The sequence below is a fragment of the Thalassophryne amazonica genome, chromosome 4 (assembly GCF_902500255.1).
Source record: "Thalassophryne amazonica chromosome 4, fThaAma1.1, whole genome shotgun sequence".
Lineage (NCBI taxonomy): Eukaryota > Metazoa > Chordata > Actinopteri > Batrachoidiformes > Batrachoididae > Thalassophryne > Thalassophryne amazonica.
This window is the reverse complement of record NC_047106.1, coordinates 14,270,849-14,292,056: the sequence shown is the minus strand read 5'-3', so window position 1 is coordinate 14,292,056 and position 21,208 is coordinate 14,270,849. Positions and strand designations below refer to the sequence as shown.

The 21,208-nt window shown below is 40.7% G+C and overlaps 1 protein-coding gene across 1 annotated transcript in view; it reads left to right on the top strand.

Annotated features, from left to right (window-relative positions):
- The window catches only part of LOC117509323 (cell adhesion molecule 1-like), a 154,874-nt gene that overhangs the window by 13,992 nt on the left and 119,674 nt on the right, over window positions 1-21,208 (top strand). Inside the window, exon 3 of the mRNA XM_034168985.1 lies at window positions 2,777-2,914. Within this exon, the coding sequence (XP_034024876.1) occupies window positions 2,777-2,914 (138 nt within the window). The remainder of the gene's footprint in view (window positions 1-2,776; window positions 2,915-21,208) is intronic.

Sequence of the window (21,208 nt, the reverse complement as noted above, 5' to 3'; positions counted from 1 at the left end):
AAACCGGGCCCTGACTGTTGATGCACGGTATTGGAGAAATCTTAACCTTGGACAATTAATCTGTGAACCATGATGCTAACCATTAGTATTATGTTACTTTCAGCGACATCCACAGTTAAGCCACGTTATCACTTATAGAGATACGAATCCCAGAAGGACACAGTCTAGAAGCATCACAAACTGACATGCGAATAATGTAATTTGTATGCAGTAACACCAAAATACTATAGATCCTGTCATTTGACTGGTGTACTGTATGTCATGTGGCATTGTTTATTTGTCCTGTTGTACAGAAAAATAGACCATTGTATGACTGACATCATTTTGCATGTGAATTTGTTCTATATACTGTTCATTTTGGTTCCATACATTCTCCACTACCACTCCACTACCGGGTTGTAAAAAATCCATCGTACGCAGAAGCCATCTAGTGCACATGGAATTTAAACTCAACGTTAATCTGTTTAACTGTCATACAAAACAAATAATGAATGTTTTCCATTTTAAAACTAGTGTGTTGTTGTTACACTGAGCAGCGTTGTGTGCACAAAAAGTCTTGATCTTGACATGAACATTGATGTTGGCCTAATTTTATGGATTATTGACTTTTTAACAAACAGATCGCAGAGAGTCAGAGTTAATGAAACTCTCTCCGATGCTGTTGTATCATCCACTGGAGTCCCTCAGGGCTGCATTTTATCTCCTTTGTTGTTTGTTCTTTATACTAATCTCTGTCAAAGCCAACATGATAATCATCACATCATAAAATATGCAGATGATTCAGTTATCCTGTCCCTTCTGCACGGTGATGACTCCACAGACCATAGCTTGGTCTTGCTGGACTTTTTAGAGTGGTGCCATTCATCCTCTCTATATATAAATGTGGACAAAACTAAAGAAATGCACATTGATTTCAGGAAAAGACCACCTGTTCTGAATCAAATGTCCATTGATGGGAAGCCCATAGATGGTGTTGAGAATTATAAGTATCTGGGCACCCAAATTGACAATAAATTATCTTTTGAATTGCAGGTTAATGCAGTGTGCAGTAAGGCGCATCAAAGAATGCACTTTCTGCGAAAACCTAGGAATTACAACGTAGATGGTGTCTTCATGAAAATGTTCTACAGTTGCTTTGTGGAGTCTGTGTTAACCTTTTCCTTCCTGTGTTGGCTTAACCTATTGAACCTTAAGAATCGCAGCCGTCTTTGTAATATTGTCAAGGAATGTGGTAAAATTATGGGAACTCAGTGCACGGACATCATGGACCTTTTTAAAACAAGGATTGTGTCAAAAGCCAAGAAAATTATGGCAGATTCGGCACACCCTCTGCACTCACAATTTAAGTTTCTGCCCTCGGGCAGACACCTGGTAATGCCCAGATGCAGAACCAACAGACTAAAAACTATTTTATTCCCACAGCCATTGCTCTCCTAAATAACACCTAAGGACTCACTGTTGAGCAATATGTGCAAAAACAATGGTAGACACCGTAGCACACCCATAGAATAACCATTATACTTCCACAAAACTTCCCATTGATATTACAGTAGGTATGATGACATTAGAGACTCCACAGAAATGCAGCTGAATACCAAAGTACTGTATGTCAAAGGTTGTGATGGAAAAAAAATACACTTTTGAACATATTGACGATTCAGCCTTGGTTGAAACAAGACCACAACACAAATAACACCCTCCCAGAGCCTATAACGTTTTTCAAATTATGGACAAGGTTTCAAAGTTTGAGTTTCTGTGATGTGAGAATAATTCTTGAAAGTTTTCTTCATTAGGACCCATCAATAATCAAATGTGCCGTTTTGATGAAACAATGTCCACTATAAATAACGGTAAATGCTATAATTTCCAGAAAACTCTCATCATTTACATTTGTCTCATTCTGGGGACTTCATGTTTTTCAGTAAATTACATTAGTGGCCACGTGGTGAGTGCATTTGCTTCAAAAACAGAAGGTTCCCACTTCAAGACTACCTGGTTCAAGATTCTAGATTCAAACAACTTTATTGATCCCTAAAAGGGCAATTCACACGATTACCTCAGACAAAAATACAGCAATTAATTCCACAATTATTACTAGTTGAACGTAATAATGGCACACATCAGAATTAAAACAACCGCACATATACATTTGATTGTTTATGTACGCTAAACTTTGAAACAGTCCGTCATCTGAATTGAGGCAATGAGAGTATAGGTTGCCACAGCAGCATGCCGCGCCGCCAAGATGGGGGCTGTGCCTGTTTTCCACATAATGTGGAGGTTTATCCGAAGTGAAATTTGTGCCAATTAAAAAAAGTGGGGGGGGGACCAAAATAACTGACTTTTTCTTTTTTGAAATGCAAAATGCAATGCAAGTGTGACTGCAACATTAAGAACCATGACTGAACCGCACATGTGTACAGTCTCAGTTCTGAGCTGCACTCGTCTGTGCAAAGCAGGAACCAGGCTTAAATCATCCTGCTAAAAATAGACAGATTGGTAATTCAAATATTACTACCCCCCTGCAAGCTCGTGTCAGTGTGGTGCTTCACAAATGTAATGTTTTAAAAATGTATTTCTGCACGCTTCTCAACACGCAGAGCAGATATTTGAATTTCTGCATTTTTCCACACATTCCTCATTTCCTGTACTAAAAAAAGGTGAAAAATCCAGCCCGCGTGTGTTTGTGGTTGAAAGGGTTCCGGTTGTGTATGCGTATATGTGTAGACGTGCACTGTGCGCTACATGCCTAACTGTTGCCTATGCTGTGGGTCAGTCCCACCAGGTAGTCCAATCATCGAAAGCCGTGACGATGTGGTCAACGAGGGGAATGAGACGGAGCTCACCTGCATAGCCATGGGCAGCAAGCCAGCCGCCTCCATCAGATGGATGAAAGGCAAGGAAGAACTGACAGGTCGGTGGAATAACAGCCTCACTGAGTTTGCTTCACACGCTGCAGGCCTGTCCATTTCCCTAAAAGTCCTGTTCTCCAGAGGAGCTTCCTCTTCGAACAAAATGTAGCTCTCCGCTGAAACATCGCAGTGAGCTGTACTGATTATGGTGGCTGACATGTATAGGAAGTACAGAGAAGATAACCGTGTCTGGCATATATACAGCTGAGTGAGAGCAAAGCTTTGTGTTTTGTTTAGTTTTATTCTGAGTACGTGTCTGTCTCGTCCTTTACAAACTATAGCTAGGTGTACACAGGAAACGTCATGTCATTAGATTTCTCAAACATGAAAAGAATATTTTTCCAAAATTCCATTTGCCCACAACAATCTCAAAATGAAGGCTAACCATGTGGAAAGCACATACACCTCTTGTCAAAAACTGGCATTGTGGTTAGCAGTGGGTAATCATATCTAAAATTAATATCATGGTATCTTTCACTTTGAGTACAGCGATGTATTATACGACGTCTATTAGAAAAGTATCCGACCTTATTATTTTTTTCAAAAACCATATGGATTTGAATCATGTGTGATTACATCAGACATGCTTGAACCCTTGTGGGCATGCGAGAGTTTTTTCACGTCTGTCGGTTACGTCATTCGCCTGTGGGCAGTCTTTGAGTGAGGAGTCGCCCACCCTCTCGTCGATTTTTTCATTGTTTAGGAATGGCTCAGAGACTGCTGCTTTGTTTGATCAAAATTTTTTCAAAACTGTAAGGCACAACTGAGTGGACACCATTCGATAAATTCAGCTGGTTTTCGGTAAAAATTTTAACGGCTGATGAGAGATTTTGGTCTGGTAGTGTCGCCGTAAGGACGGCCCACAGCGCCTGACGGTGATCTGCACTTCGAGGCGGCAGCGTCTCGCCGTTTAAAGTTGAAAACTTCCACATTTCAGGCTCTGTTGACCCAGTAAGTCGTCAGAGAACAGAGAACTTTCAGAAGAAGTCGGCATGAGGAGTTTATTCAGACATTCCATTGTTAACGGACATTTTGTAATGAAAGAACGTGCAGGCAGAGTCGCATGTCGGGCCGGACCTGACCGCGGGGGGTCGCCACAGGAAAAACACCTCCATTGGAAACCTTAACGGGCAAGTTGGAACATGCCCAAGCTGTTAAACAATTTCTCAATTACTCACTTGTTGAAAGCCATCAAAAGCTGCCTGAATTTTACAAATGGTTTTCAACACGGAGGTGTTTTTCCTGTCACGGCGCACACAGATTTGCCGAGTCATCACGGAAACGACTCGGCGAATTTGCGCGCATGTCTTTCATTAAAAAATGTCCTTAAACAGTGGAATGTCCGCATAAAGTCCTCATGCTGGCCTCTTCTGAATCTTCTCTGTTCTCTCACGACGTCCTGGGTGAATTAAGTCTTAAATTAGGATGTTTTCAGGTCGAAGCAGGCCGACGACGGCGCCTGGAAGCGCTGCATGACGTCCCGCTCCATGGGAAGTCCTTACACTGACAGAAACACCCCATAATCTCTCATCAGCCGTTAAACTTTTCACCGAAAACCAGCTTAATTTCTCGAATAGTGTCCACTCGGATATTCCTCACAGGTCCAGAAAAAATTTTGATAAAGCAACGCGCGCCGTCTCGAGCAGCGTGTGAAACAAAGGAATTCAGCCGAGAGGGCGGGACCACATCTCACTCAAGGCCTGCCCACAGGGAAATGATGTCACCGACACACGTGAAAAAACTTGCGCATGCGCACGAGGGTTCAAGCATGATTGATGTAATCGCACGTCATTCAAATCCATATAGTTAAAAAAATAAATAAAAGGGTCGGTTTATTATCTAATAGACCTCGTATTACAGTATTACTGGTTTCTGCACGATATGATACCTTAAACAATTAGTGTATTTGTGCAAGTGTTTAACCTGGAGTAGTTTCATTTTCAAATCATCTCCTTCAGAGTTAAAATCTGGATGCAGAACGTCATGAATCAGTGATTTTTACACTTTTACATTTAACATGTTTAATTAAACAAATTTGCACACAGTGCAGAAGTCCACTGGTACACACAACAGAATCACAATCATGTGAAAATGACTTTATCGCCAGTTACATCTGTAGGAAAAGTGTTTCAGAAGTGTTTTGACTGACGTGTTGCTCAGCATTACAGAGGGGGAAAAGTGTTATTAATGGCCACACAGACCACCACCATCTCCCAGCATCCGCACTGCAGTGCCAATTCAAGCTGTACAGTAATTATTGTCTTCCAAATTTAGGGATATTTGCCATAATTTTTTCTGTAATTTCATCAGTGAGATTTTATATTTCTGGACCGGTGGGGATATAATATAGGAGAACTAGTGCTGATGATACAGTGCAATCCTTAGTCACACGTAGTGCAAATTTGGTCAGTTTGCGCATACAGTGCGCACGAAGCAGGAATTGTGTGCAAAATGTGTAAAATCGCAGCTGCCTCATACACCTGCTGCTACAACTATTTGCGCACACTAGCGGCTGAAAGACAGAATGTGCGCTGTGACAGCCCATCGAACCCTCTCGTGGCAGGTGTCGGCCAAATTCTAGGTGACACGCACAGGTTCGAATCCCGTGGGTGGCATGTATTTTTATTTTCACAGCAGCTGCGCGATGTGGTTACACATCGCGCAGCTGCTCGCACTGCGTTCCCGTGTGCATGAACCCTCGCACTGGCATCGTGCACGCCTGCCCGTCGGTGCGATGTTACGTGGTGTGCTCATACAAGCTGTTCTGACGGGAGTTGCCCTGAGTTGTACACAGTCGCACTATGTATGAAGGGGCCCTTATTGTGGCGCACTTTCACGCCAGTGATGACGATACCAGTGTACTCCCCACTCCTAATTGTAGTTATCAACATTACTGGCATGTGTGTGACTGGCAGCTTACATCAAGCTCAGTGTTGTAGAGCAACTGATCAAAATGTTGAAAAATACCCAGTGTTGTATAAAGTACCGAAAAAATCACACTTAAGTAAAAGTACAGATACCCATTAAAAAATGACTTTGGTAGAAGTTCAAGTAACCGATTGAAATGCTACTCAAGTAAAAGTCTTAAAGTATCTAGTATTTATTGTACTTAACTATGACAAGTAATGTACAACTAAATGTACTCAAGTATTGAAAGTAAAAGTACAAGTAAGTACAAGTTTTTTTTTGTTTTGTTTTTTTAATAAAAGTTTATCTAGGCTTGTAAATGACTGGTAGTATTAGTCAAAATACTGAAAAGTGTGTACATCACACAAAAACACTTCAGAAACAAGGTTTCAAAACCTAAACAAGAGTAGGCTACTCACTAGGTGTTCACAGGAAACAGTTATTTATTTCTATATGTATTTATTTATTTTCATTATTACATGGTTTTATATTTTCTGTTGTGTTTTGTTTCATTAGGTTCTTTTTGCCTCTTTCTCTAAAACTGTATTGTAACATTATTAGTCTATTATTATTGACTATTATTGTCTATTGTGTAGACTGTTATTGTTGTTGCTATAATATATGAATAAAAATAAATTTAAAAAATTACAATTTGACTCTTTTACGACAACGAACACAAATCAACACAAACGTGCTGATGCGAACAGCTCAATGCTACCTTTAACATTGAAAACGCCATAGACATGCTAACACGTTAGCATCGGTCCTGTTTTTAAGTTATAAAATACATCTATCAACTGTTTCAGAAGACCATAACAGGTCGGTTTAACATAAAAAAATATTAAATATTACTCACAGACATATGCTCTTCGGGGTTTTAGCGGGGAAAAAAATTAGGATAAAGCGATAATAATAAAATCTACGAATCGTAGATCGAAGCACTGCTTCGACCTGCAAATCACTGCTTCGATTGGTTTAAGGTTCAAAGCAAAGCCGCGCTCCAGAAAAGGTGATTACAGACCTGCTCCAGGGCTGTAATCAATGTAGAGAAATTATCATTTTCACCCCCAAGTGCGCAACTGCAAAAAAGCCTACTGGACATGCCTCATGACAAATTGGCCTGACTTCGTTGCAGTCACTCAGTGGTGTCTCTGGGTAAAAACACGACTTTTCTCGTGTGTGTGTGTGTTTTTGTAACAAGTAATGGCATGGCGCATAGAAATGTATCGGAATAGAAGTATGCAATTAAGGTCGGAAATGTAGTGAAGTAAAAGTGAAAGTAAGCTGAATTTAAAAAACTCAAGTAAAGTACAAAGTCTCCCAAAACGTACTTAAGTACAGTAGTGAAGTATTTTTACTTTGTTACTATACAACACTGAAAATACCCATTGTTGCCATGCTGAGGAAATAATCCAGAAACCACATCCAGATCCCAGTCAAAACTGAAATATAACTGATACATTTGATAGGTTTGATCGAGGAACGACATCATAGAGGTCACTATATTAATTTTTTTGGAAACTGATTACAATAATGCTACAGTTTGATCCATGAATAAAAGTTTTTGTTTGTTTTTTTAAATCCTGAATCTCATTCTGGCTGCCAAGCAACTCGTATGTAGTGGATTGCCCTTCTCACAAGACTTGTTCTTTCCACCAAAACTGCATAGAGATCAGCTAGTAACCTTTTATGTGACGGATCAAAAGCACAATAAATATTTTATTTTGACATAGTCAAGACAGCTTTTAAAAAACAATCCAGAATCCATATCTAGATCCCAGTCAGAACTACAACTTAATGGCCCCTCTTCTTGGAGAGATTGATTATTCCACTCAGCTTGTGGTGAAATCCTTTGGTGAGTGTTAATGGAGTTGAAATGAAACAATCAAGATGTGCTTGTGGTGTCGACACTTTGAGCTTTAATTCAAGGGGTTGAACAAAACAGTGCATTAACCGTTAAGGAATGATAGCCATTTTAATGCACAGACCCTCCCTTTTCAAAGGCCATAAGTGATTGGACAAACAGTGTTTGGATTATTGTGGGAATGGACACATTAACATTTTAAAAGTTGCTGAATAGTTTGTGTTGGACTTCATTTACATTATTCATTAAGACATACAAACAGCATTGTGCTCTGTGATAAATCTCTTTGGATTAGGCAGTTCTCAAAAAAATGAGAGACTATGCAAGAAAGACTTAAGTGAGGAAAGCCACCAAGACGTCTTCTGTCACTATGAGTGAGAAATGGTTAAAACAATATTTTAGTGAAACCACTTGCACAATAAGCATGACTTTTCAGCTCCACTGTGGTGGTGTACGGAAGCACAAATACATGAATGTGTCACGGTTCAAATACTTATGGCCCTGACTGACTATGAAACACTCAGAATTGAAGAGCTGGCTTGTGTTATGTCCTTATGTCTCTCTAACTTTACCACAGCTGGACCTTAACAGCATGTTCACACAATAATTTTAAAGTGATTGAAAATTAAACATTTAAAAGCCTTTGCTGTGGACGTTTAAGCACAAGAGCTAGATGTTTTATAAAATTAGGAAACATACATATAGTCTACTGGGTAAATCCTTCTATATGTGGTAACCACGGTTATGAACTCATACGTGCACAGTTCATCCCCACTGGCCTCAGGCCTGCTGTAGGCTGCCAGAGAGGCGGGTATATAATCCTGGGTGCAGAAGGGGAAAAATATCGTTATTACCTCTCAGTTATGATTAGTGGCCATCAATTATTCAGTACGCACTTGTAGTCCAGCAAGGAGTGATATTCATTTGATCATATTTACACAAAATGGATATCTCTGGGCTTCTTGTCAAATTCTATAGCGTATGTATTAGAATGGAGAGAATCCATTTGGCTCGTTGAGAGATGAAATATTTAGACAAGAGTGAATCTGAAGCTAAATGCCATCTGTGCCTCCAGTGCTCCCTACAGGAGTCAAAGTCAATTTCTGTTTATGAGTTGTTGAGTCTTGTGTCGGGGATGGGGAGACAACAGGATGGTTAGATCAGTGAAATGGCACCGGCATGTTGAGCAGTGCTAATTCATAGTGGCAGCAGATACATACAGTGCATCAGGAAAATGTTCGCTTCGCTTTTTCCACATTATGTTGATACAACCTTATCCCAAAATGGATGAAATTCATTTTTTCCTTCAAAATTCTACATGAAATACGCCATAATGACAATGTGAAAAAGGTTTTGCAAATGTATTTAAAAAACAAACAAACTAAGAAATCACATGTACGTAAGTATTCACAGCCTTTACCATGAAGCTCAAAATTGAGCTCAGGTGCATCCTGTTTCCACTGATCATCCTTGAGATGTTTCTACAGATTAATTGTGATCCACCTGAGGTATAGTCAGCTGATTACACATGATTGGGAAAGTCACATATCTGTCTATATACAGTTGTGCTCAAACATTTACAGTGGGGGAATAAGTATTTGATCCACTGTCAATTTTGCAGGTTTTCCCACCTACAAAGAATGGAGAGGTCTGTAATTTTTATCATAGGTACACTTCAACTTCAACTGTGAGAGACAGAAGCTAAAAAAAAAATAAAAAAAAATAAATCACAAAATCACATTGTATGATTTTTAAATAATTAATTTGCATTTTATTGCATGAAATACATATTTGATCCCCTAGAAAAAACAGACCTTAACAATTGGTACAGAAACATTTGTCTGCCATTACAGAGGTCAGACGTTTCCTGTAGTTCTTGACGGAGTTTTCACACACTGCAGCAGGGATTTTGGTCCACTCCTCCATACAGATCTTCTCCAGATCTTTAAGGTTTGGAGTTTCAGCTCCCTCCAAAGATTTTCTATTGAGTTCAGGTCTGGAGACTGGCCAGGCCACTCCAGGACCTTGAAATGCTTCTTACGGAGCCCCATCCTTAGTTGCCCTGGCTGTGTGTTTGGGGTCATTGTCATGCTGAAAGATCCAGCCATGACCCATCTTCAATGCTCTTACTGAGGGAAGGAGGTTGTTTGCCAAAATCTCGCAATACATGACTCCATCCATCCTCCCTTCAATACAGTGCAGTCGTCCTGTCCCCTTTGCAGAAGAGCACCCCCAGAGTGTGATGTTTCCACCCCCTTGCTTCATGGTTGGGATGGTTTTCTTGGGGTTGTTCTCATCCTCTAAACACGGCAAGTGGAGTTGATTCCAAAAAGCTCTAGTCTGGTCTCATCTGACCACATGACCTTCTCCCATGCCTCGTCTGGATCATCCAGCTGTTCACTGGTGAACTTCAAATGGGCCTGGACATATGCGGGTTTGAGCAGGGGGACCTTGCTGCCCTGCAGGATTTTAAACCATGACGGCATCGTGTGTTACTAATGTAATCTTTGTGACTGTGGTGCCAGCTCTCTTCATGTCATTGACCAGGTCCTCGTAGTTCTGAGCTTTCTCAGAATCATCCTTACCCCACGAAGTGAGATCTTGCATGGAATCCTAGACTGAGGGAGATTGACAGTCATCTTGTGTTTCTTCCACTTTCTAATAAATAATCATAACAGTTGTCTTCTACCAAACTACTTGCCTGTTGTCCTGTAGTCCATCCCAGCCTTGTGCAGGTCTACAGGTTTGTCCTTGGTGTCTTTAGACAGCTCTTTGGTCTTGACTATGGTGGACAGGTTGGATTGTGAGTGATTGAGTGTGTGGACAGGTGTCTTTTATACAGGTAACAAGTTCAGACATGTGCAATTAATACAGGTAAAGAGTGCAGAATAAGAGGGCTTCTTAAAGAAAAATTAACAGGTCTGTGTGAGCCAGAATTCTTGCTGGTTGGTAGATGATCAAATACTTATTTCATGCAATAAAATGCAAATTAATTATTTAAAATTTATACAATGTGATTTTCTGGATTTTTTTTTTTTTTTTTTTTTTTTAGATTCTGTTTCTGTCTAGATTCTGTGTACCTACGATAAAAATTACAGACCTCTCCATTCTTTGTAGGTGGGAAAACCTGCAAAATTGTCAGTGGATCAAATACTTATCCCCCCCACTGTACATACCCTGGCATAATTTTTGATTTTTTTTTTTTTTTTTGCCATCTTTCAGAGAATATGAATGATAACACAAACACTTTTTTCACTCATGGTTAGTGGTTGTGTGAAGCCATTTATTGTCAAACAACCATGTTTACTCTTTTAAAATCATAATGACAACAGAAATGACCCAAATTACCCTGATCAAAAGTTTACATACCCCTGTTCTTAATACTGTGTGTTTTGCATCACAACTCTGAGCTTCATAGTGGACAGTGGTGGGCACAGCTAACCAAAAAGTTAGCTTCGATAGCCGCTAATCCACTAACTAAAAAGTAAGCTTTTATAACGCTAAACCAAAAAAACGCTTTTTTTTTTTTTTTTTTTTTGCAGAAGTTGCAGCTAATCAAACCGCTGAGGCTTCTGAATAAAATCAAAGACAATCACAAACCCCAAACGAACAATGAGCCAGAGCTTCTGTCTTTATGTACCCTACCTGCTGCTGCTGCATGGCAGGATTTTACAATTATCTATAGGTTTCCAAAACCTGAGAGAGCACACACATGAAGATAAAAAAAAATCATAGATCTAACAGGTTTGGTCATACAGTGTGTGATGTTCAGCCATACGGTGACGTCAACACACCACAAACGAACAGATTTCACACACGAACATTCCCAGGTCAGACAGGAAATCTCGCAAAATCTCTCGAGCTTAAACGTGACTTCAGAGGAAACAAATGGAGATAGTTTGTGGACTATTTAGAACAAAGAGGGGAAAAAACACACAAAAAGAAAAAGAAAATGTGTTCTTTAAAGGAGTGGAGACAGCTCGACCACCCCACTTTCTGGTAAGTCAGAACAGCTGTTTGATTTTATTTTCCGTCACCTCGCTTTCTGATTCGCTGCACATCACATTTAGCAGGCTGTGAGCTCGTTTGTGGTCGGGGACAGCACACGCTGCAATATCGGGCCAAGACAATTAAACATGTTGAATAGCCCCGATTTGTGATCGGAGCGGCCCTGACGTCCTTCCGAGCAGATCAGAGTGCTCTTAACACACCGCACATGGCAGGAATATCTGTTAACATTATCTTTAGCGTGATCACGACACCACGTCCTTAAGATTGTCGGAAGGGGGAGCTCGAGTCCGATATCGGCCTAATTATCTTGCCGTGTGAACCAGGCTTTAGTGGAACTAAATTTAGCGGAAGTTAATTGATCCACTGATGGTTTTCAAAATTAGCTGAAAAGCTAATCCGCTAACAAAAAGTTAGCTTTGATAATTAGCGAATTAGTGGAACTGTCCCCACCACTGATAGTGGAGTACAGCAGAGAAGGATATTCCTTCACCAAAACAGATCATATCTAGGTTTGCATCTCAGATGTACCTAGAAAGAAATCTATACCTCTATAACACTTTATCATGAAGCTGTATAACTGGTGATACAAAACACAAAGCTTGTACTGTAGTATTGCTGCTGTCTGTTCACCTAAAACAGGTGATTTCACTGATTAGTTCATCTACTTGAAGAGTTTAGCAAATTGGAATCGGCTGGTTTCGTGGGTTGATAGAACAAATATGTGGTAGGACTTTTTTTTTAACTTTGTAAAGCCAGAGTTTTCCACCTCTGCACAATATGACATTGGTTGAAAGAAAATTTGAGGCCTTTTCAGAATCATGTCTTCTTCTCTGATGGTGCAATCAGCCAATTCAAACAGATTTTCCGACTGTGCAGCCTGACACGGTTTGGTCAGCCAATCAAATGAAATTTCTTTGCCACCAGCCATGGAAATGGATCAGTCGATAAAATCAGAGCGACTGTAAATTGAAAAGTTTTCAACGAGGTGCTGAGTGCCAGCACAGGGGTGACAATATCGGTGGAGTTTGCGGTGACTGTTAAAAAAACAATGTCCTAGGATTGAAGTTGTCGAAATCTCAAAAGATAAAACAGAGTAGGCAAAGCCCAAGCTGTTACTTGACCTTGACAGCGTACGTGCTATTCCAGACACCAAGAACAAACACACTGGCATGACCACTGGGCCATACTATGTTTATGAAAATTCAGTAAGGTATGTCTTCTAGAATATATTCCATTTCTAAGGTAGAACTCTATGAGTGTATACTAAGGTATATCTAAATACCTAAAAAAGGAAGAGTAGAATAGAAGAGTACAATAGAGTAAAGTAGAGCCACTTAGGTGCCTGGTCTTAAGAACCAGGGATGGTAGGTTGAAAAGATTTTTATCCCATGGGAACTCTGCCTACCAACCCAAGCGGCTCAAGAAAATGGACATATCATAATAATATATCATAAGACATATAATAACAAAATAGAATTCATATATATAAGTGATATTTACATAATAGGGATAATAAACAACATATACAAGAAATATGGTTATTACCTCCGCCAAGGAGGTTATGTTTTCGGTCGCGTTTGTTTGTTTGTCTGACTGTCAGCAGGATAACTCAAAAGGTTTTGAACCGATTTTGATGAAATTTTGTGGAGTAGTTGGAAATGACAAGAGGAACAAGTGATTAAATTTTAGTGGTGATCCGGATCACGATCAGGATCCTGATGCTAACACGTCAGCATGTCTATGGCATTTTCAATGTTAAAAGTTAGCATTAAGCAGTTGCAGCTGTCATTACATTCGGATGCATTTGTTTTCAAATTGTAATATTTCTTAAATTTATTTTTGTTTATATATTAATAATCTAATGATTATTATATACAATTTTAGAGAAAGAGACAAAAAGAAATAGATCACTGTGCCAAGGAGGGAATCTCTTTAGGGTCAGTGACCCTATGGCCTTGTTTAGAGAAGTGTTTCATAAATGTTAAAAAATTTATATATTTGCAGTTTAGTTGAATAATAAATTGAATTTTGTCTCTTATTTGTTTTTGTCTATAAGCACATGCAATATCAATATATTGACAGTAGCTTCTGGGAAAGGTGCAAGTTGCAATAAACTGTGATGCCAAGCGCTAAGGATACATGCTATCCAGTCACAGCAGATTAAACTTTTTTTACTACTGAGCAAACATCATTGTTAGACTTTTTTAGGTTCAATGATTCCACAGCATGTAGATGTTATGGCGTCAGTGACCCCATGGCCTTGGCGGAGGTTTGCACTCTCTGAGTGCTTCTAGTTATAGAATATTATAGGAGTAAGCTTCTAAAACCTAAAAATTAATACTAAAATATTAATACAGGAGAAGATTGTAGTATACATATACTTAGTCTGTAGACTTGTAGTAAAATTAAATTATAGCTAGTAGGCTAAGCTTTAAATATGGCTATATTATTACAGCAACAAAAGCTATGATGTAATATGTTAAGTATCTGTCTAAAGTAAAACCTGTTAGCTTACTACACTCAACAAAAATATAAACGCAACACTTTTGGTTTTGCTCCCATTTTGTATGAGATGAACTCAAAGATCTAAAACTTTTTCCACATACACAATATCACCATTTCCCTCAAATATTGTTCACAAACCAGTCTAAATTTGTGATAGTGAGCACTTCTCCTTTGCTGAGATAATCCATCCCACCTCACAGGTGTGCCATATCAAGATGCTGATTAGACACCATGATTAGTGCACAGGTGTGCCTTAGACTGCCCACAATAAAAGGCCACTCTGAAAGGTGCAGTTTTATCACACAGCACAATGCCACAGATGTTGCAAGATTTGAGGGAGCGTGCAATTGGCATGCTGACAGCAGGAATGTCAACCAGAGCTGTTGCTCGTGTATTGAATGTTCATTTCTCTACCATAAGCCGTCTCCAAAGACGTTTCAGAGAATTTGGCAGTACATCCAACCAGCCTCACAACCGCAGACCACGTGTAACCACACCAGCCCAGGACCTCCACATCCAGCATGTTCACCTCCAAGATCGTCTGAGACCAGCCACTCGGACAGCTGTTGAAACAATCGGTTTGCATAACCAAAGAATTTCTGCACAAACTGTCAGAAACCATCTCAGGGAAGCTCATCTGCATGCTCGTCGTCCTCATCGGGGTCTCGACCTGACTCCAGTTCGTCATCGTAACCGACTTGAGTGGGCAAATGCTCACATTCGCTGGCGTTTGGCACGTTGGAGAGATGTTCTCTTCGCGGATGAATCCCGGTTCACACTGTTCAGGGCAGATGGCAGACAGCATGTGTGGCGTCGTGTGGGTGAGCGGTTTTCTGATGTCAATGTTGTGGATCGAGTGGCCCATGGTGGCGGTGGGGTTATGGTATGGGCAGGCGTCTGTTATGGACGAAGAACACAGGTGCATTTTATTGATGACATTTTGAATGCACAGAGATACCGTGACAAGATCCTGAGGCCCATTGTTGTGCCATACATCCAAGAACATCACCTCATGTTGCAGCAGGATAATGCACGGCCCCATGTTGCAAGGATCTGTACACAATTCTTGGAAGCTGAAAATGTCCCAGTTCTTGCATGGCCGGCATACTCACCGGACATGTCACCCATTGAGCATGTTTGGGATGCTCTGGACCGGCGTATACGACAGCGTGTACCAGTTCCTGCCGATATCCAGCAACTTCGCACAGCCATTGAGGAGGAGTGGACCAACATTCCACAGGCCACAATTGACAACCTGATCAACTCTATGCAAAGGAGATGTGTTGCACTGCATGAGGCAAATGGTGGTCACACCAGATACTGACTGGTATCCCCCCCCCCCCCCCAATAAAACAAAACTGCACCTTTCAGAGTGGCCTTTTATTGTGGACAGTCTAAGGCACACCTGTGCACTAATCATGGTGTCTAATCAGCATCTTGATATGGCACACCTGTGAGGTGGGATGGATTATCTCAGCAAAGGAGAAGTGCTCACTATCACAGATTTAGACTGGTTTGTGAACAATATTTGAGGGAAATGGTGATATTGTATATGTGGAAAAAGTTTTAGATCTTTGAGTTCATCTCATACAAAATGGGAGCAAAACCAAAAGTGTTGCGTTTATATTTTTGTTGAGTGTATAAGAAGACAAAATACATAATCTATATGCTATAAAATGGAAACCTCAAACTAGGTACTATATGTTGATATCTATTAAAGAACCCATAAACTGAAAAATAATAAAAAATCTACACCATGTAAAAAAAATACGTAAATAAGGAAATAATAAGCCAACCGTACTTAGCTAGCTAACAAGATAAACAAAACTGGCAACTGCATATTAAGTATAATAGCGTAGTTAAACCCTACAATAATGGTATTAACAAATACATATAATAACAAATGTAGACAAAAGTATGTATTAACGTAGGTATTAAAACAGAAAAGAACCGACTATATTGTTAGCTACGATAAACGGTGCTACAGCCAGCTAGCTAAGCTAACATTAGCTGTTAGGTATAACTAAGTGTACCCCACTCCTCCAATATTTATCATAAATATAATAATATTTTAAAAAGAACAAGAAATGCGATTACGTAATGGGCAGTTTCAGAGCATGATCTGGCAGAAGACATGTTGTCAAAGTTGTTGGCACTGATGATAGCTCTGAAGATGATCTTGTGGAATTTGACCCAGAGCTGGATATACTTGCTGATGAAAATTATGAAAGCTTTGCATGGACCAAGACAATAAATACATAAATGTGAAATATTTGTAGTTCCTTTACCATATATTTTCCTCGGTGTTTGGTTCTTTGTTGGCTTTTATGTCCATCCATCTATTTTGTTGTTTGGTTCTTTAATACATTATGTTGCAAAATCCTTGTATATGGATCAAAATGTTCTACCAAAGCCCCGAACACAAGATGGATACAGTGCTCCAGTGAATTCATATTGTGTTAATTTGTTCGGAACTAATGTTGAATTTTACTGACAGCACTTTGAAATGCAGATCTATTTGGTAGTTGTTGTTGATTGACTTTATCATTACTTTTGCCTGTTGCCTGGAAGTGTCACGGCATAAAACTGGAACCAAAAACCTAATTTTCCATTATGAAAGCACTATCTTAAATGATTAGTAGCACAATTGTTAACTCACAAGAAAACAGTGTTTTTTTAAGTCCAGTCTGAAGTTGTGTCTGGATAAGCCATGGAGGACACAGCCTTATGGTTTTGAGCCTTATTTAGACCACAATGAGGGTGACTAAGCCTTGGAGGAAAACCTTCAGTCTGACAACAGTGACAATATTAGCAGAGTTCAGAAGACAGAATGGTGATTATAAAATAAATAAATAAATAAATAAATAAATAATGCAGGGGATTTCAGCATGTGGGTGGAGATGCTAAACTTTTTTTGCCAGCTCTTTGGTCTAATCAACTGATATAAAAAAAAATAGTTTTACTTTCTGTGACATCAGAAAAAGTGATGAGGAAGTGTGGATGTTTTATTTATGATTTTTTTTTTCTGAGAAACAGGACATATATTTCTAATCTGAAAAATGACACAAGCGACTGAAAATATCAGATATTTTTAAAATATTTTTTTTTAAATAGATATTGTTTCCTTCTTCATGTACTGTACGTATGTTAGTAACATAACATGCTGTAAATTAAAAGATTCACAGTCCCTCATCTGCTCCTCACGTCTCAGTCTGCACGCGATGAAATTCCCATGATCCACAAAGCAATAAAATAAAATAATGTGAAAATAGTCAGTTTTGCCTCCGTGTCGAGTGGAGAATCCACACAACACCATGCGTGTGACCCGAACCACTCGGTGGAAACAGGGCTGTGAATAGCCTGTAAAAATCCATAAATTAATCCATAAATTAATGGGGCTATTAAGATAGTGGTTCCGTCGCTGTGATCACTTCCTCCTTCTTTTCCGATGTCGGGACTCAACAGGAAGTTTCCTGGTTTTTAGTCACATGCAGTTCAAAATCAAAATATTTCTCTCTTCAGTAACTGTGCACCAGGAAAGGATAAATTTCAAACTGTTGTTTAATTTTAGTCTTAAATACTCAAAACAATTACATGTCGTGCCACCTACACTTTAAATTTAACCACGTTAGTCCCACTGAGACTGAGATCTCTTTTAGGGAACCCACGCAAACATGGGGAAAACATGCAACCTCCACACAGAAAGGCCACAGGTAGGATTCAGTCCCATGGCCTTCTTGCTGTGAAGCAACAGTGCTAACCACTAAGCCACCGTGCTGCCCCGAGATGAAATTTTTTCCATGAACTATTAGATTCCGGTAAGTGGAAGTACCACTAGCTATACTGGAAAATGTCATGTTGGCATGCTACCTGACTACTACTACTACTACTACTGTTTTTCACATATTTAGTCGTATGGTAAAATTGACTGCATTTATATCACACTTTCATGGTAAAGCACTTCAGAATGATGCCTCACATCTAACCATTCTCTCTCTCTCTCTCTCTGTCACACACACACACATGTCAGGGTGTCACAATGCAAGGTGCTTAACTCCACACCTGGAGCAACTTGGGTATTAAGCACCCATACGAGGTCTGTTAGAAAAGTATCCGACCTTTTTATTTTTTGCAAAAACCATATGGATTTGAATCACGTGTGATTGCATCAGCCAAGCTTGAACCTTCGTGCACATGCGTGAGTTTTTTCACGCCTGTCCGAGAAATTGTGCATGAGCTGGACATGCCCCGACATGTCCTGTGAGGCTTCATCACGGCATTGCTTTGCGCCATGCGGCTCCGCCGCGATGCGCAGAATTCCTCCGCTCCTCTTTCCATGACAAAAACTCCTGTAACAGTGGAATGTGCCATTTATTTCTAAACTGGACGCTGTGTTGATCCGGGATGTCGTCTGACTAGCACAGAAATTGTGAAAAGACGTGGACATCAGCACTTTTTCGGCACAGTGAGACAGACGTGCGGAGGAATTCCACGCATCGGGACGTTTCCGCATGGCGCAAAGCAACACCGTGATGAAGCCTCACAGGACATGTTCTGGCATGTCCAGCTCATGCACAATTTCTCGGATATTCACACGACTGAAAAGCAACCGAAAGCCGTCTGAGCCATCTGAAAGCCGCCCTGTGAGACCAACACAAAGGTGGTTTTGTGCCGCGCCATGAGCGGCACGGTGGCGCATCCCTCCGCTCCTCTTTCCATGAAAAAAACTCCTGTAACAGTGGAATGTGCCGAAAAAGTGCTGATGTCCATGCCTTCTGCCTTTTTTTGTGGAAGGCAGACGACGTCCCAGATCAACAAAGCCTTCACGTTGGAAATGATCTGGTTGTTTCAGTGGGGTGTCAGCCTGTCGATCGGCGCTTGGAGTGCACCGCGCTCTCAGATGCTGTGGGCAGTCTTTAAACCAGCTGGAGCACTCCTTAATCTGTGTAATCCCCATAAAATCGTCACTGAAAGTCATATGATTTTTCGAATGGTGTCCACCTGAAGGTCTCTCACAGTTTCTGGAAAAATTTGATGCAGCAAAGATTCCAAATCGTTCAGACAGCTGTCGGTGGTTTTTCCATCGAGTGATTATCCGAGAAATTGTGGATGTGCCTGGACATGCCAGAACATGTCCCGTGAGGCTTCATCACGGCGTTGCTTTGCGCCATGCGGCACCGCCGCAATGCGCGAAGCCTCCGCTCCTCTTTCCATGACAAAAACTCCTGCAACAGTGGAATGTGCCGTTCATTTCCAAACTGGACGCTGTGTTTTATCCGGGACGTCGTCTGACTAGCACAGGAATTATGAAAACACGTGGACATCAGCACTTTTTCGGCACATTGAGACAGACGTGCGGAGGAATTCCACGCATCGCGGCAGTGCCACATGGCGCAAAGCAACGCCGTGATGAAGCCTCACGGGACATGTTCTGGCATGTCCAGGCACATCCACAATTAAAAACACCGACAGCTGTCTGAACGCCATCTCAAAGCCGTCCTGTGAGACCAAAACGGAGGTGGTTTTGTCTCTCTCCAGTAGCGAATCCATCGTGACGCGCGAAGCCTCCGCTCAGCTTTCCATGACAAAATCTTTTGTTAAAAGTGAAATCTGCCGGAAAATGGTTGATGTCCAGCTCTTGTGATAACCAGAGAAAGTCCACACGATGGTCCCGGCTCCACAGAGCCATCCGTTTAGAAATGATCCGGTGGTTTGTGGCTCTCGATGGCGGCACGGAGCGCGGCGCGCCGAGCATCCTTAAAGCCGTCCTTAAAGCTGTAGTAACAGTCCTTATTCTCTGTGAAGCCCGTAAAATTTTCACCGAAAGCCAGATAAATTTTGCGAATGGTTTCCAGCTGCCAGTCTCTAACAGTTTCTGAAAAAATTCTGATGGGAAAAAAAGCCCAAATCATTCCGCCATTTCCTGATAATGAAAATCCGCCGAGGGGGTGGACCACTCCTCACTCAAAGCCTGCTCACAGGCGAATGACGCAACCGACAGGCGTGGAAAAACTCACGCATGCGCACAAGGGTTCAAGCTTGTTTGACGCAATCACACGTGATTCAAATCCATATGGTTTTTGAAAAAAATAATAAGGTCGGATACTTTTCTAGTAGACCTCGTACTTGTGTAAGCAGTATTACTGACACTTCTTTCATGATCTGCGTGTTCTTATCGCCATTTTATAAGAGTTCATGTTTTAAGCCCTTGAGCACACTGACCACGAACTAATCTCAGCATTTTCGATGATCTGTAGGCAGGTGATGGGTGGGTGGGTTTGAGTTAAGATGGGTTAATTTCATCAAGCAACCACATGTGTGTGTATTGGTGAACATTGAGTGTGGAACAGCAGTGTTTTTGCCCTACCCGGGTCCAGCCGGGCTCTCCTGTGACAAGGCTGAAATGGAAGTGTGCTGCAGGTCAGAGTGGGGCTGTAATTATTTCCTCACTTCATTAAGTGCAAGTAAACCATCACACTCAGCACTGCGATTAATGCGATGCCCCTGTGGCATTGTAATGCTCTCTAAATGAATGCCCCTCTGACAGCCCAGGGCCTAGCGGGCAGCAGATTACTGCAGGGTTAGCCCCAACAACGCTCAGCCTTCCAGCAGCAGGAGCATTCATTATCAGACCTTTATGACCCTTAGTGCTCCTCACTGCTTCTGTCAGACTCCAAACTCCACCCGAGTCCTCCACAGCATCCTCATTCGTTCACTGGTCCATTATTTATACAATTACTTTAGTCTGGAATTTTTATTTGTATTTATTTCTTTATGTATTTGGTATTTTGTTTTTAAATAAATGTCAATCAGAACCAACCCCCCCCAACCAGCAGCCTAGTCTACAAATATATTCATTTAGCTTTTGGTAACGACTTAAAAACCAGTTCATCTGAACGTTAACAACCTTCAAATCCAAGTAGCTGTTTGTTTAGAGTTGTGTGAAAAATGATATTTGTTGTAAAACATGTCTCAAGTGTGTTAAAAGCACTTAAAACCAGTTTGAATC